Source organism: Aquarana catesbeiana, linkage group LG07 (assembly GCF_042186555.1).
Source record: "Aquarana catesbeiana isolate 2022-GZ linkage group LG07, ASM4218655v1, whole genome shotgun sequence".
In the NCBI taxonomy this organism is placed as follows: domain Eukaryota; kingdom Metazoa; phylum Chordata; class Amphibia; order Anura; family Ranidae; genus Aquarana; species Aquarana catesbeiana.
The window spans coordinates 160117422-160130378 of NC_133330.1; the positions used below are offsets into that span (position 1 = coordinate 160117422).

General features: G+C 41.8%; 1 protein-coding gene across 18 annotated transcripts in view; it reads left to right on the forward strand.

Moving 5' to 3' along the window:
* Positions 1-12957, forward strand: part of RBFOX2 (RNA binding fox-1 homolog 2) — a 623882-nt gene that overhangs the window by 460460 nt on the left and 150465 nt on the right. For all 18 annotated transcript variants that reach the window (XM_073592800.1, XM_073592799.1, XM_073592790.1 and 15 more), the window contains one exon: positions 5369-5593. In XM_073592800.1, the coding sequence (XP_073448901.1) occupies positions 5402-5593 (192 nt within the window). In that variant the 5' untranslated portion in view covers positions 5369-5401. Of the gene's footprint in view, positions 1-5368; positions 5594-12957 lie in introns of those variants that run through there.

The window sequence follows — 12957 nt, forward strand, 5'->3', positions numbered from 1 at the left end:
GTTCACTTTCGGACACTTTCGGCTCCACTTGTAGTCCCGCCCGGGATGGGCATGACTGTGAGCGGAGCTAGCCGAACCTAGCTGAGTACACTCGGCTAGGTTCGGGCGGCACTCGAGTGAAGCCAAAAGTGGCCGAGAAGAGCCAAGGACCGACTCTGTGTATTTTGGCGCCGGCGGCGCCATTTTCATATCGCGGTCAGCGATCGCTCCGCTAATTCAGCTGGGGATCGAAGGGGATTGGCGTATCGGTGCTGAGTACACTCGGCTAGGTTCGGGCGGCACTCGAGTGAAGCCAAAAGTGGCCGAGAAGAGCTCTGTGTATTTTGGCGCCGGCGGCGCCATTTTCATATCGCTGTCAGCGATCGCTACGCTAATTCAGCAGGGGATCGGCGTATAACACGCACCCGCGATTTCCCCCTGATTTTAAGGGGGAAAAAGTGCGTGTTATACGCTGATAAATACGGTGTGTATATATATATATATATATATATATATATCTCTATCTCTCTATCTATATCTCTGTCTCTGTCTCTTTATTTTAGTGTGTCTGTATAGAGACACACACACAATGTGTCAAAGGATGGGTTCAGCCCCCCAATTCCTGTGAATAAACTACAAGTTCTGTCTACCACTCAGACAGATGGCTTGACATTCTCCATGAACTTAGGAATCTGTCAGCAGTGTCTGCAAGAGCCTGGCATTGCACTCACAATCCACTAATCGTGGGCACAATGCTTTGCAGGCTTCAGTCTAATATAATAAACACATACTTGCAAAATCTCTTGGACTTATGATTTTTACAGGTAGTGAACTTGGCCTTTAATAAAAGTTGAGACAGTTCTGTCTGGTGCCAGTGCCATAGCACCAATCAGCTTCTATCTTTGATTCAACACCTCTAGAAAGAGAAATTCTAAATCTGATTGACTGCACTACATTTTAAGACACATTTTAGTTCCCACCAATAACTTTCCTATCCAGTATAAGATGATAAATTAGGTGCTCTTTCGAAAAAAGGAAACAGGATAACCAGAAGGGAGTAGGTGATGCATCAAAAATGTTTACAGCTTATCCCTTTTAGAGCTAACCTAAGTGATACCTTCAAGATTATTTTACCAGAGTTGTGCAGTTCAGGCTTGTGCACATGCATGCAGCACCTTTTTTGTTTTCTCAGAAAATTGAAATTTTGCTACTTGAGATAATTGGCAACAAGTAAAGCATATGATTGTGTATAGAAAGAGTATATTAGACCCCTTACACACTGGGGCGATTTGCAGGCACTACAGCTCTAAAAAATAGCGCCTGCAAAGCACCCTGAAAGAGCTGCTGCTGTCTCTCCAATGTGAAAGCCCCAAGGGCTTTCGCACTGGAGCGGTGCTCTGGCAGGACGCTAAAAAAAGTCCTGCTAGCAGCATCTTTGGAGTGGTGTATACAACGCTCCTAAACCGCTCCTGGCCATTGAAATCAATGGGGCAGCACGGCTATACCGCCAGCATAGCGCTGCTGCAGCGTCCCGCTAGTGGCCGAATAGCGCAGCGAAATTGACGGTAAAGTAGCGCTAAAAATAGCGGCACTTTACCGCCAATTCACCCACCGCCCCAGTGTGATAGTAGCCTTGGAGTCAGTGTCTCAGAAGCAAAGATGGACAGAGGCTTACCAATCTGAAAAGCTGTGTCTAAAAATTATCAATTTCCAAATAATGTTCCTCAATATAAAATACCAAGATTAGGCATCTCCTCTACTAGGGCTGAAACAACTAATCGATTAATCGACAACTAATCGATTATGAAATTAATTGATTACTATTTTCATAATCGATTAATCGGCCAGTAACATAATGGGGTTATAAAAAAAACTAAAATGAGCCCTTTATAGTACAAAAAGAGCAAATCGCTACTGTAAATATTTTCACAGTTCTACAGTAAAAAAATGAACCCCTTTACAGTAGTGATTATATGCTTTTTTTTTTTTTTTTTTTGTACTATAAAGGGCTAATTTTAGTTTTTTTTTTAACTCCATTATGTTACTAAACATCTTAGACCTGGTTCACATCTATGCATTTTTTGGTGCTTTTTTGCAGAAGTGCACTGCCGTTCATTTACATGGTTTCCCATTGGACACGTTCACATCTATGCTTTTTTTCAGCCGCTGCGTATTTGAAAAGGGTCAGGGACTTTTATTTTTTTAACGCAAAAACGGTGCTTTTGGTTGGTTCAATATACTTCAATGGAGAAGTTGCAGAAAAGCATGTAATGCGTTTTTGCAGCAATTTGTGTTTTTTTTAATCTGCCCAACAACAAATTGGCCAAAAAAAATGCAAAAACGCAAATCGCCGCAAAATCAAGTGCCCAAAAATCAAAATGCACAGCAAAAAGCACTGCAGAAACAGATCAAAAGCAAACTGCATAGGTGTGTACCGAGCCTTATGCTGGTCACACGGATCAATTTTCAGACGAGAATATTCAGACGAAAAATCTTTTTACATTCGCTGAATGAAAGAATGTTTGAAATTTTCACTTGTTTTTAACTTTGTTTTTAAAATGAATAATTTCTGAACGAAAACCACATACACTGTCTGAAAATTCCTTTGACCAAGAAGTTTTCTATTTCCAAATTTTCCCGTCACTGGTTGAAAATGAACGGCGATTTGACCCCACTAACGATTAGAAAATCGAACGAACGTTCTTAAAATGAAATTTTTTTTTTGAAGGAAGACATTTGATCTCTGAGTCTGATATTTATCAGATTCACCCTTTAATAGTATATACAGTATATCTCCTCTAATAGTATATACAGTATATCTCTTCTGTCTGTTATTCTCAGAGTGGATTAAATATTTTGCTCCCCAACCATATAGTTGGTTATTTTATATTTACCACTGCATAGAGATATTTAAGAATAAATTGACTTTTTTTAAAACTTTACATATTAACTAAATTATACACCACACTTTTTTTTTTTTTTTTTTTAAGGTTCTTAACCGATTAATCGAAACAATAATCGGCCAACTAATCGATTATGAAAATAATTGTTAGTTGCAGCCCTATCCTCTACAGTATATAACATCAACATATAATATCAACAGTTTCTGAGAATCTGGAGAAATCTCTTAACATAGATTTTTGTGAATAAAATATGGGTTTGAGGTTTGCAAATTGAATTCTGTTTTTATGTAGATTTTTAGCGTCAACTTTTTTTGGAAATTCTGTTATATTTGAAATTTTTTATTACCATCACTGTCAATCATTCTGTAAAAGTACATGCAGTGAGAGGTACTCTTTATGTGGTAATTGGGGGTCTGTCAGACTGGAATGCCAGTTCAGATGCAAGGACTCGAGTCCCTGCTCTACTGCATTAGGCCCCCTTTGACACTGGTGTTCCGTTCCTTTCATCAGTTCAGTCCCATTTTTTGAAAGAAAAAACTGATTCACTTTACATCCGTGTGTTTTTTTTTTTTTTTCCAGTACCAATGCTAAAATGGACAGTTTGTCGTTCTTTCATCATCCCCCTTTTTTTTTTTTTTTTTTTTTTTTAACGGCAGAAAAAAAATAGGACTTTGAGCCCTTCCAAGAAAACTGATGTAGGCAGAAGCAGATGTGAACGAATGTACATAGATCATCCATTTTTCCATAGATGCATTGATGTCCGTTTTTCATCCATCAACGGATGGATGAAAAACAAACTGATCGCCCACGTGAAAGGGGCCTTAGTGGGCACTGTCACTGGGACACAGTCTGTGAACCACCTAGAAGAACAAGCACCTGGGTGCTCCTAGTTCGTTCATCCCTGGGGTGATATAGGAGTAACAGTTCACAGCTATATCCTTCCATCCTCCCAGCAACTTGGGCACGTAGAAAGGAGCCAGATAACCCCAGGCACAGTGAATGTGTATTGCCATTTAAAGGAATCTATGAAGGCACTTTTCTGGAGTGTGTACCCTTGAAATTTTGTATCCGTTAGACTTGCAATGTGAGAAGGAGCGCAGTAAAACTCTGCCATTGTGTAGCACTGCAAAACAAACCACATTTTCTATTAGAACTTTGAAACCTCAGATTTTTTTTATTTTTTATACACATTGCATTTTCAACTTGTAACCCTCTGTACTCTCCTTGTACTTCTGTTTGAACCCCCCCCACTTTGCATCTGTTTTTTTTCCCCATTTTTTGCCAGCTCATCTCACTTGTCCATCAATGAAAATACAGCTAAAGCATTTTTTTTTAATCTACTCCCACTTAAAGCCAAGGGTGGATCACTGCTTCTCCAATCATTTCCAGATGTTGCAACGCTAAAGTTCTGTTAACACATCCACACATTCCTCCCACTTCTCTCGTTTTTTTATTTTTTTCTTCTGAGAGTTAGGCCACTGTGAAAGTTTTTTATGTTCTTTTTAAAGCTTCAAAACCAATGGTCATGCTTGTATAGAATTCTGGCATACCAGGTTCTGAAATTCATCCAGCCCTTGATATTCACACACTCGAAAATTATCCAATTATTATTGTGGAGTGAGATTCCCTAGTGTATCAAAACTTCCTTGGTACCTGGGTTTCCTGCTCACGCTCGCTGTCACACTCTGTAATGGGGAGATATGGTATTTCCTCTCCTCAACGGGAGAAATTTCCACATTCCTATCCTGGTTGAAAAGTCTCGCCAAAAGACAAAGCACCAAAAAGAAATACACTGACTGGTTCCTATTAGAAGTGGTCACCTGTCCATTTCTATGCTGAAAATGGCTATTTGATCTGAAACTGCTCAGAGGTGACCCCTGCTATTCAGTGAGTAAAGGCTGGTCATAGATGAGTCCATTTTATTCATTCAGCCAGCAGGTTGAATTTCAAAAACTGACCTGATTCACACATTCAGTGTGGATGGGGGAATACTCCCCACTGTGTCATCGTATTGTGACAGCAGGGAGTCTCCCCATGGAATCAGAATACACAGGTCAGAGCTGCGTTATATTGCATGCAGTGCTGATTGAGTGCCTTTTTTTCCAACAGGTAGGTTGTACAGTAGAGATGCTAGATGGACGTCTGTTCAACCACGGTGGCCATATGGATTGAAATTTGGCCAGTTTTTGCTTAATCAACTGAATTTTAATCCATGTATGGGCAGCTTAAGAAAAGTTGATGCGGCTTGGAGTTATATGATATATTTTCTTTTCTGATTGAGTGTTTTTAGATGAAATGAAATTGGCCATGTAAAAGTAGAAATATTACCTTTTTATGTTTTGGTATTCTAGTCAACAGGTTTTTAGTGTGGCCATCTTGTAATAGCTGTAACCAAATAAGAGGTAACATACATATTGCAAATGGTAAATTTACATGTTTAAAGTGTCAACTTTTGTAAAAGTTCACTTTTTTATGATTTCTTTTAGGGTAACCAGGAGCCGACAGCCACTCCTGACACCATGGTTCAACCATTTGCTGCTATTCCTTTCCCTCCACCGCCCCAAAACGGTTTGTCTACAGATTACGGAAACCAACACACACAGGAGTATGCCGCTCCATCCACTGATCTCGGACTTCCGCTCTATGGAGGAGGGCAGAGTCACGGAGAGCATAACACCCCAGCCACCAGCACAGCTAGTGCTTCCAACACGGTGTGTGAATGTGCTGTAGCTATCTCTGTACTTCCTTTATTTTAAATATTGTTTTTCATGTTGTCCACAGCAGTATGCATGTTATTTTGGATCAGGAAACAATCAGGTTTGAGTGTATGAAATGTTATAGTTTGAAAATCCTCTGTGTAATGCATGGTACGCACAGTGGGCTGAACAAAAAAAAAAATAAATCTGCTTCCTCTAGTATTTAGTACACCATATTTTTACTATCTCCCCAAGGTGCACACGTCTCTAACCAATCCCCTAGGGTGACTTATAGCTGCTAGTGCCAACAGTTTGATCAGCGGTTTGTCCATCTACATTGATTATTTCCTTCAACCTGTTGTTTTCTGGCTTCCCTCATACATTAGAGACTCCAGTCATATACTGGAAGTTCTCAGTATTCTTGGGTGGACAGTTATATGTGGGCTTCATTGGATGTCTCTTCCCTTTACACGTCCATTCCCCATGAGGTGGGATTGTCTGGACTACAACACTTTTTAGTCAGTGATTTTAATTCTGAGCAGGCCACTTTTTAAGTCGACATTACAGAATTCTGTTTAAGACACAACTATTTTATGTTCTTGGACCAATTTTTCCGGCAAGTCAAAGGCGTGGCCATGGGGGCGAATTTAGCCCCAGGCTATGCTAATCTCACCATGGGCTACTGGGATGAGGGCCACATCTGAGCCAAAAACCCTTTTGCTGAACACATTGTGTTCTATGGTCATTACATAGATGACAATCTTCTCATCTGGAATGGTGGCCCAGATGTGTTCTCCTTTGTGGCCCATTGTAATACGAACCCCTTAGGGTTGTCCTTCACCCATGTGATTGACCCCGGTGAAATAATTTTTTTGGAACTTGTTCTCTCACATGAAGGTGATACCATTACCAGTAAGAATCACACGAAACCCATTTGTGGTAATTCCCATCTCCACCATTCCAGCTGTCACCATTCAGCTTGGATAAGGAATATTCCTAGAGGACAATTCAGTAGGTTGCGCAGAAATTGTACCAAAACGGAGGACTATGTTACACAGGGAGCTTTGGTGTCCAAAAAATTCTAAGATAAAGGGTATCCTGCACTGGTGAAAGAAGCATTTGATAAAAATTTAAACCCCCAGTATATAAAAAAGGATAGAAAAAGTCCATCAGGCAATACTCATACAATACGATTTATTAGTACATTTAACCACTTCATTACCCGCCCATAGCCAAATGACGGGCACAGATGGGATCTCCCATGCTGGGTGACCGTCATATGACGTCCTGGGCTTCCCGGCCATCTAGGGGGGACGCGCGCGCCGCGCTGCTCGGGACCCGGTGCGTGTGCCCGGCGGCCGCGATGTCCGCCGGGCACCCGCGATGTCCGCCGGGCACCCGCGATGTCCGCCGGGCACCCGCGATGTCCGCCGGGCACCCGCGATGTCCGCCGGGCACCCGCGATGTCCGCCGGGCACCCGCGATGTCCGCCGGGCACCCGCGATGTCCGCCGGGCACCCGCGATGTCCGCCGGGCACCCGCGATGTCCGCCGGGCACCCGCGATTGCCGTTAACCGAGCAGGACCATGGATCTGTGTGTGTAAACACACAGATCCACGTCCTGTCAGGTGAGAGGAGACCGATCTGTGTTCCCAGTACAGAGGAACACCAATCGGTCTCCTCCCCTTGTGAGTCCCCTTCCCCTACAGTTAGAATCACTCCCCTAGGAAACATTTAACCCCTCGTGTCCCCCAGTGGTTAACCCCTTCCCTGCCTGTCAAATTTATACAGTAATGAATGCAATTTTATAGCATTGATCACTGTATAAATATGAATGGTCCCAAAAATGTGTTAAACGTGTCCGATGTGTCCGCCATAATGTCGCAGTCACGAAAAAAAATCGCGATCGCCGCTATTACTAGTAAAAAAAATATTTTTTTTTTTTTTAAATGCCATAAATCTATCCCGTATTTTGTAGACGCTATAACTTTTGCGCAAACCAATCAATATACGCTTATTGCGATTTTTTTTTTTTTTTTTTTTTTTTTTTACCAAAAATATGTAGAAGAATACATATCGGCCTAAACTGAAGAAAAAATTTGTTGTTTTTTTTTTTTGTTTTTTTTTAATTTGGGATATTATAGCAAAAAGTAAAAAATATTGTTTTTTTTTTTTGTTTTTCAAAATTGTCGCTCTTTTGTTTATAGCGCAAAAAAATAAAAACCGCAGAGGTGATCAAATACCACCAAAAGAAAGCTCTATTTGTGGGGAAAAAAAAGGACGTCCATTTTGTTTGGGTACAACATCGCACGACCGCGCAATTGTCGTTTAAAGTGCGACAGCGCTGAAAACTAAAAATTGGTCTGGGAAGGAAGGGGGTAAAAATGCCCTGTATTGAACCGGTTAATGACGAATACAGGTCCATTTCAAAAACTTTAAATAAACATTATAGCATTTTAAAGTTGGATCAGAGATTGCCTCCTATACCACCTTGGACTCCCCAACTCACATTTAGGAGGGCTCGTACATTGAAAAACATCTTGGCCCCCAGTAAATTATCCACGACATTTTGTTAAGAGTTGCTATGTACGAAGAGGGCATGTCTTACATGCCAAATTATCCCTCACGGACGAGCGGAAATAAGTGACAATAAAGGTAAAATATCCCACATCAAATCATTTATAGTATGTTCTGCGGTGCCCCTGCGGGCTACTTTATGTAGGACGCACTTTGCGCAAGCGCATAGGTGTGCACCGCAGATTCATACATAAAAGCTGTGACTAGCACAATGTGCCTCGCCATTTCCTTCAGGTGCACAATAAAAACTTTAAAAGCCTAGAGGTGATGGCGATTGAGGCCATTCCTAAGAGTACCCTAACTGATAATGGTTTTCTCTTATGTAGGCGAGAAGTGTTTTGGATTTAACATTTTGGCTCCTTGTCACCCAACGGGTGGAATGAGGACATAGAAGTACACAATGTCATCTGAACTAACGATCTATTGTCTTGCTAGATATACTTTGTAGGGTTTACTTTGCTCTTTACAGCTCCTTTCTGACTTCTTTAGTATTTTTTCGGCCATTTTAATACATGCATATATGTACATATACTCGTGTGTGTGTATGTGTATAGAGAGAGATAGATATAGAGAGAAAGAGAGAGATAGATATATCTATCTCTATCTATCTCTATCTATTCTATAGAAAGGGAGATCTATTATTTATTAAAATCTTTTTTATTCAATTAGAATTTTGTTTTCATTTTGTCAGTTTTTTCTAATGATATTTTTATATAAATTGTTAATACATCATAACATGGATTGATATTGTTTATACATTGACACATGGTTTTAGGTTTAAGTATAGATATTATATAGGTATGTATATGTGTAACTCTAAATGTAAGTGATACTTAATCGTTTTCTAAGTTTTTAATGGACAGGGGCTCTCATGGGTTAATTGGTCCAGACCTTTTTCAATCTCTGCCCCTACATTGGGTACATAAGCTTCTGTTAGCCAATATTCACGTGACTTGATAAAATGCACGCAAAACCAGTAGTCATGGCAACAGGGATATTTGCGTTCCACACTGGCCGCGTCTGCTTCCTTTGGACACGTCACTTCCGGTCCGGGCCTCGTGACGCCCTCCTCCTTGTCGCTCACCATGACGTCTCCTCCTTGGACGCAGTCAGCCATGGGAGTATCCATATTGCCAGCGTTGGTGATACCATCCTTGTTTGCTGGCAGGCCCGACACTCCACACATTGACTCGGCCAGCATTGTGGCAATCTAGGTTGGCAACCCACCGACGGATCCTCCCGGTCTGACACTTCAACCCATCAGTGCCCCTGTCAGCTCCGTAGCTAGTGTAGTAACGTTTACATAACCATGCAACAATTATACTGTTTTTATCATCCTTTTCACAAAGTACCAGCAATTCTTTGAGAGCATATGTGGCATAATAAACTGGCAAAGGGTGCAAACAAATGTGCAGAACCACCCTGATAGTGTAGTACAGAATTTATTGGATACACAATAAAACCAGTCCTATAGAAATGCACCCACAAGGTAGACTCCAAAGCAGGAAGTAGGTCCTCTCCTGCTTGTCAGATGCTAGTTTAGCAAAAGTCTTGGCCCCTTTCACACCAGTGGACCGATGGGGCCCAACTGTCAGTTTTTCAGACGGACCTGATCGGGCCGCTCATTGTACCCTATGGGGAGGCGGATGTAAACAGACATGTGTCTGTTGTCACTTGCTGGCATCTGATTTTGGATGTTCCCCATCCATCTAGCGGATCAGATGAGTCGAATGGAAATGGACAAGCGGTCCGTTTACATCCCACTGCCCCATAAAGAACAGTGGGCTATGTCCACTCTGCATAAGTTTAGCAGACACGGACCTGTCCTCTGCCTTCTCAGCGGGGATCAACAGACCCCCTACTGAACAGGCGGATCCGCTTGGAGTCCCGCCCTGTGGGAAAGGGGCCTAAGGCTGTGTTTGTTTAGAGCAGCCATCTGCCTCTGCACTAGGTAAGCCAACAAGAGGCCATGTGCTCTTCTCTCCACAAAGGCAAATGGGATGCATTTCGGGGAGTGATAAGAATTGCTGATGGAATAACCATTTTGTTCACATACTAGGAGCTGTACCAGCATGCCTTTTCTCTCTCCCTATTAAACAACTATATATACAAGAGATCTACTTAGTTCCCTTATAGTTTATACAAGCGCTACATATATTCCAATGAATAAAAGCGTTATTCTTTTCATACATTTTGGATTTACAAAAATGGTCTGCCGAGCATGGGTTGTTTTGGATGCATTCACGACATACACCAAAACGATACAATCTGAAGTCGTATCAGTAGTCGCATTCATCATTAAATAACTTGATCAAAGAAATCAATAAAAGAACCACATTGTATTCCTAAGAGTTGAAAGCAATACATAGATCATCATAGATGATCAATGCCCATCTGCAGTCTCACAAGTGCCATCAATGCAGCCTCATCAGTCCACATCAATGAAACAGCCTCACCATTGCCATCAATGAAACAGCCTCACCATTGCCATCAATGCAGCAGCCTCAGCTTTGCCATCAGTGCAGCCTGATCGATGCCCATCTGCAGCCTAGAGGGGACAGGGAGGGGGACGGAACAAGCGCCAACAGATTACATACAGTGAGAATCTCCTATCATAGACAAAACAGTGGTCCAATGGCGGCTCAGGAGACGGGACTTCCTATTACAGAAGCCGCCAAGTAAACAGATTCTCACTGAATATAATCTGACGGCGCTCGTCTCGCCCCCCTCCCTGTCCCCTCCGAAGCAGCTAACATTAAAGTATTGGCGTATAACACGCACACGCTATTTGCACCCGATTTTAATGGTGAAAAAGTGAGTGTTATACGCCAATAAATACAGTACTTAAAAATAGTGGTAATCAACTGAGCTCTACCATACGTCACATCTTAAGAAAAATTGGAAGTGCCAAAATATACAAAAGGATACCCAACCAAAATACATATTGCATGAAAGTATCTAAAGGCTCCTGACAAGGGCAGACAAAATGTATTCTAGACTTTAAATGATGGCATAAAACATCAAGCTCCTCATTAAATCTCCTGGATAAAGACTATCCAACTGAAAAATCAGTTGGTCTCCTGTAAGCAGAGCTTTTTGAATCTTTCCACCTAAGGAAGACTAGAGGGGATGGACTGGATGGCAATACTTTTACAAGACTGGGGCCTTTATTATGAAAGGTGGTAAAATGGTGGGACACACTGAAATTTGTCAGTCCTTTCTTAAAGGAGAAGTATAGCCAAAGGTTGTTTAGCTGTACTTCTCCTATGGATCACAGGCGTGCAATTAGTTTTGCACTCCTGATACTCGTTTTCAGCAGAGAGCGGACTTCAGTCCGCTCTCTGCGCTTCTGGAAGAATGGGCCAACCTTCCCATAGATACTCCTAAACCTTGTGGACAGCCTTCCCTGAAGAGTTGAAGCTGCTATAGCTGCACAGGTTGGGCCAACGCAATATTGAACCATACAAAATAAGACCCCATTAAAGCTCATGCGTGTGTAAAGGCAGGCTTCCCAATACTTTTTGATAAAATGGTGTGTGTGTACATATACAGTGGGAAGAAATTATTTGACCCCCTGCAGATTTTGTAAGTTTGCCCACTTACAAAGAAATAAAAATTATAGAGCCTTTATCTTGTAAATGGCAACCTTACAAAATCTGCAGGGGATCAAATAATTTTCCCCACTGTGTGTGTGTGTGTGTGTGTGTGTGTGTGTGTGTGTGTGTGTGTGTGTATATATATATATGTGTGTGTGTGTGTTGGTTTGTGAATTTGGGTTCATTTGTATGTGGAAAATTTATTGGATTAGTGTCACGGTGGAGTAAAGTTGTTGAGCACTATTAGGGCAATATTTTCCTTTTTTTGCTTCCTTGGTGTATCATTTTAGAAGTAGTAGGTGTCAACAATCGAAAAGTTATTGAAGCTATAAACCAGCATGACAGCAATGCAACCAGTCTTTACAAGTCAGTAGTGGCATTTTGTATCTCCTTCCTCTTCTGATGACAGCTGCTACCCCCCCTCCTTTTGTTTGTCCTTGGATCACAGGGAAAGGAAGCGAAAGAAAATCAACCCAGTGGATTCATAGGCAGAAATAAAAACAGAAATCTTGACTTGGTCTTATTCTAAAAACTTGCTGGAGTTTGGTTTTATTACTGTTTTTAGTGGTAAAAGCATTTTTTAAATGACTGTTAATGACAAATTGGAAATTAATGCAGACTATTAAAATGTCTCGATCCACATTTATGAAAGTCTAAGGCTGCTTTCACACTGAGGCGCTTTACAGGCGCTATAGCGCTAAAAAGAACGCCTGTAAAGGGCCTCTCCTATTACTGTAGCGGTGCGCTGGCAGGATGCTAAAAAACGTCCTGCAAGCAGCATCTTTGAGGCGCTGTAGGAGCAGTGTATACACCGCTCCTACAGTGCCCCTGCCCATTAACATCAATGGACAGCGGCGCCGAAGTGCCTTTTTTGGACGGAGGAGGTGAAAAGCGTCGCAAAAGCTACGGTAAAGTGCCGGTAAAAATGGTGGCGCTTTACCACCAACGCTCCAGTGTGAAAGTAGCCTAAGGCTCCATTCACACCTGACCGATCTGCAGTGACAGCTGCAGCCACTCGTGGTGTTTTTTTTGTTTTTTTTGTTTTTTAGTATTTTTGGAGCGGCACCATTCATTTGAATGGGCCTCCCTCTGCTCCAAAAGAAGCTCAAATCTTGGTACAGAGCCTGGAGAGTTTGCAGTAATTTGTTGCTCAACAAGTTTGGCAAAATCGCCCAGCATTTGGGGTGCCATTAAGAAATAATGGCA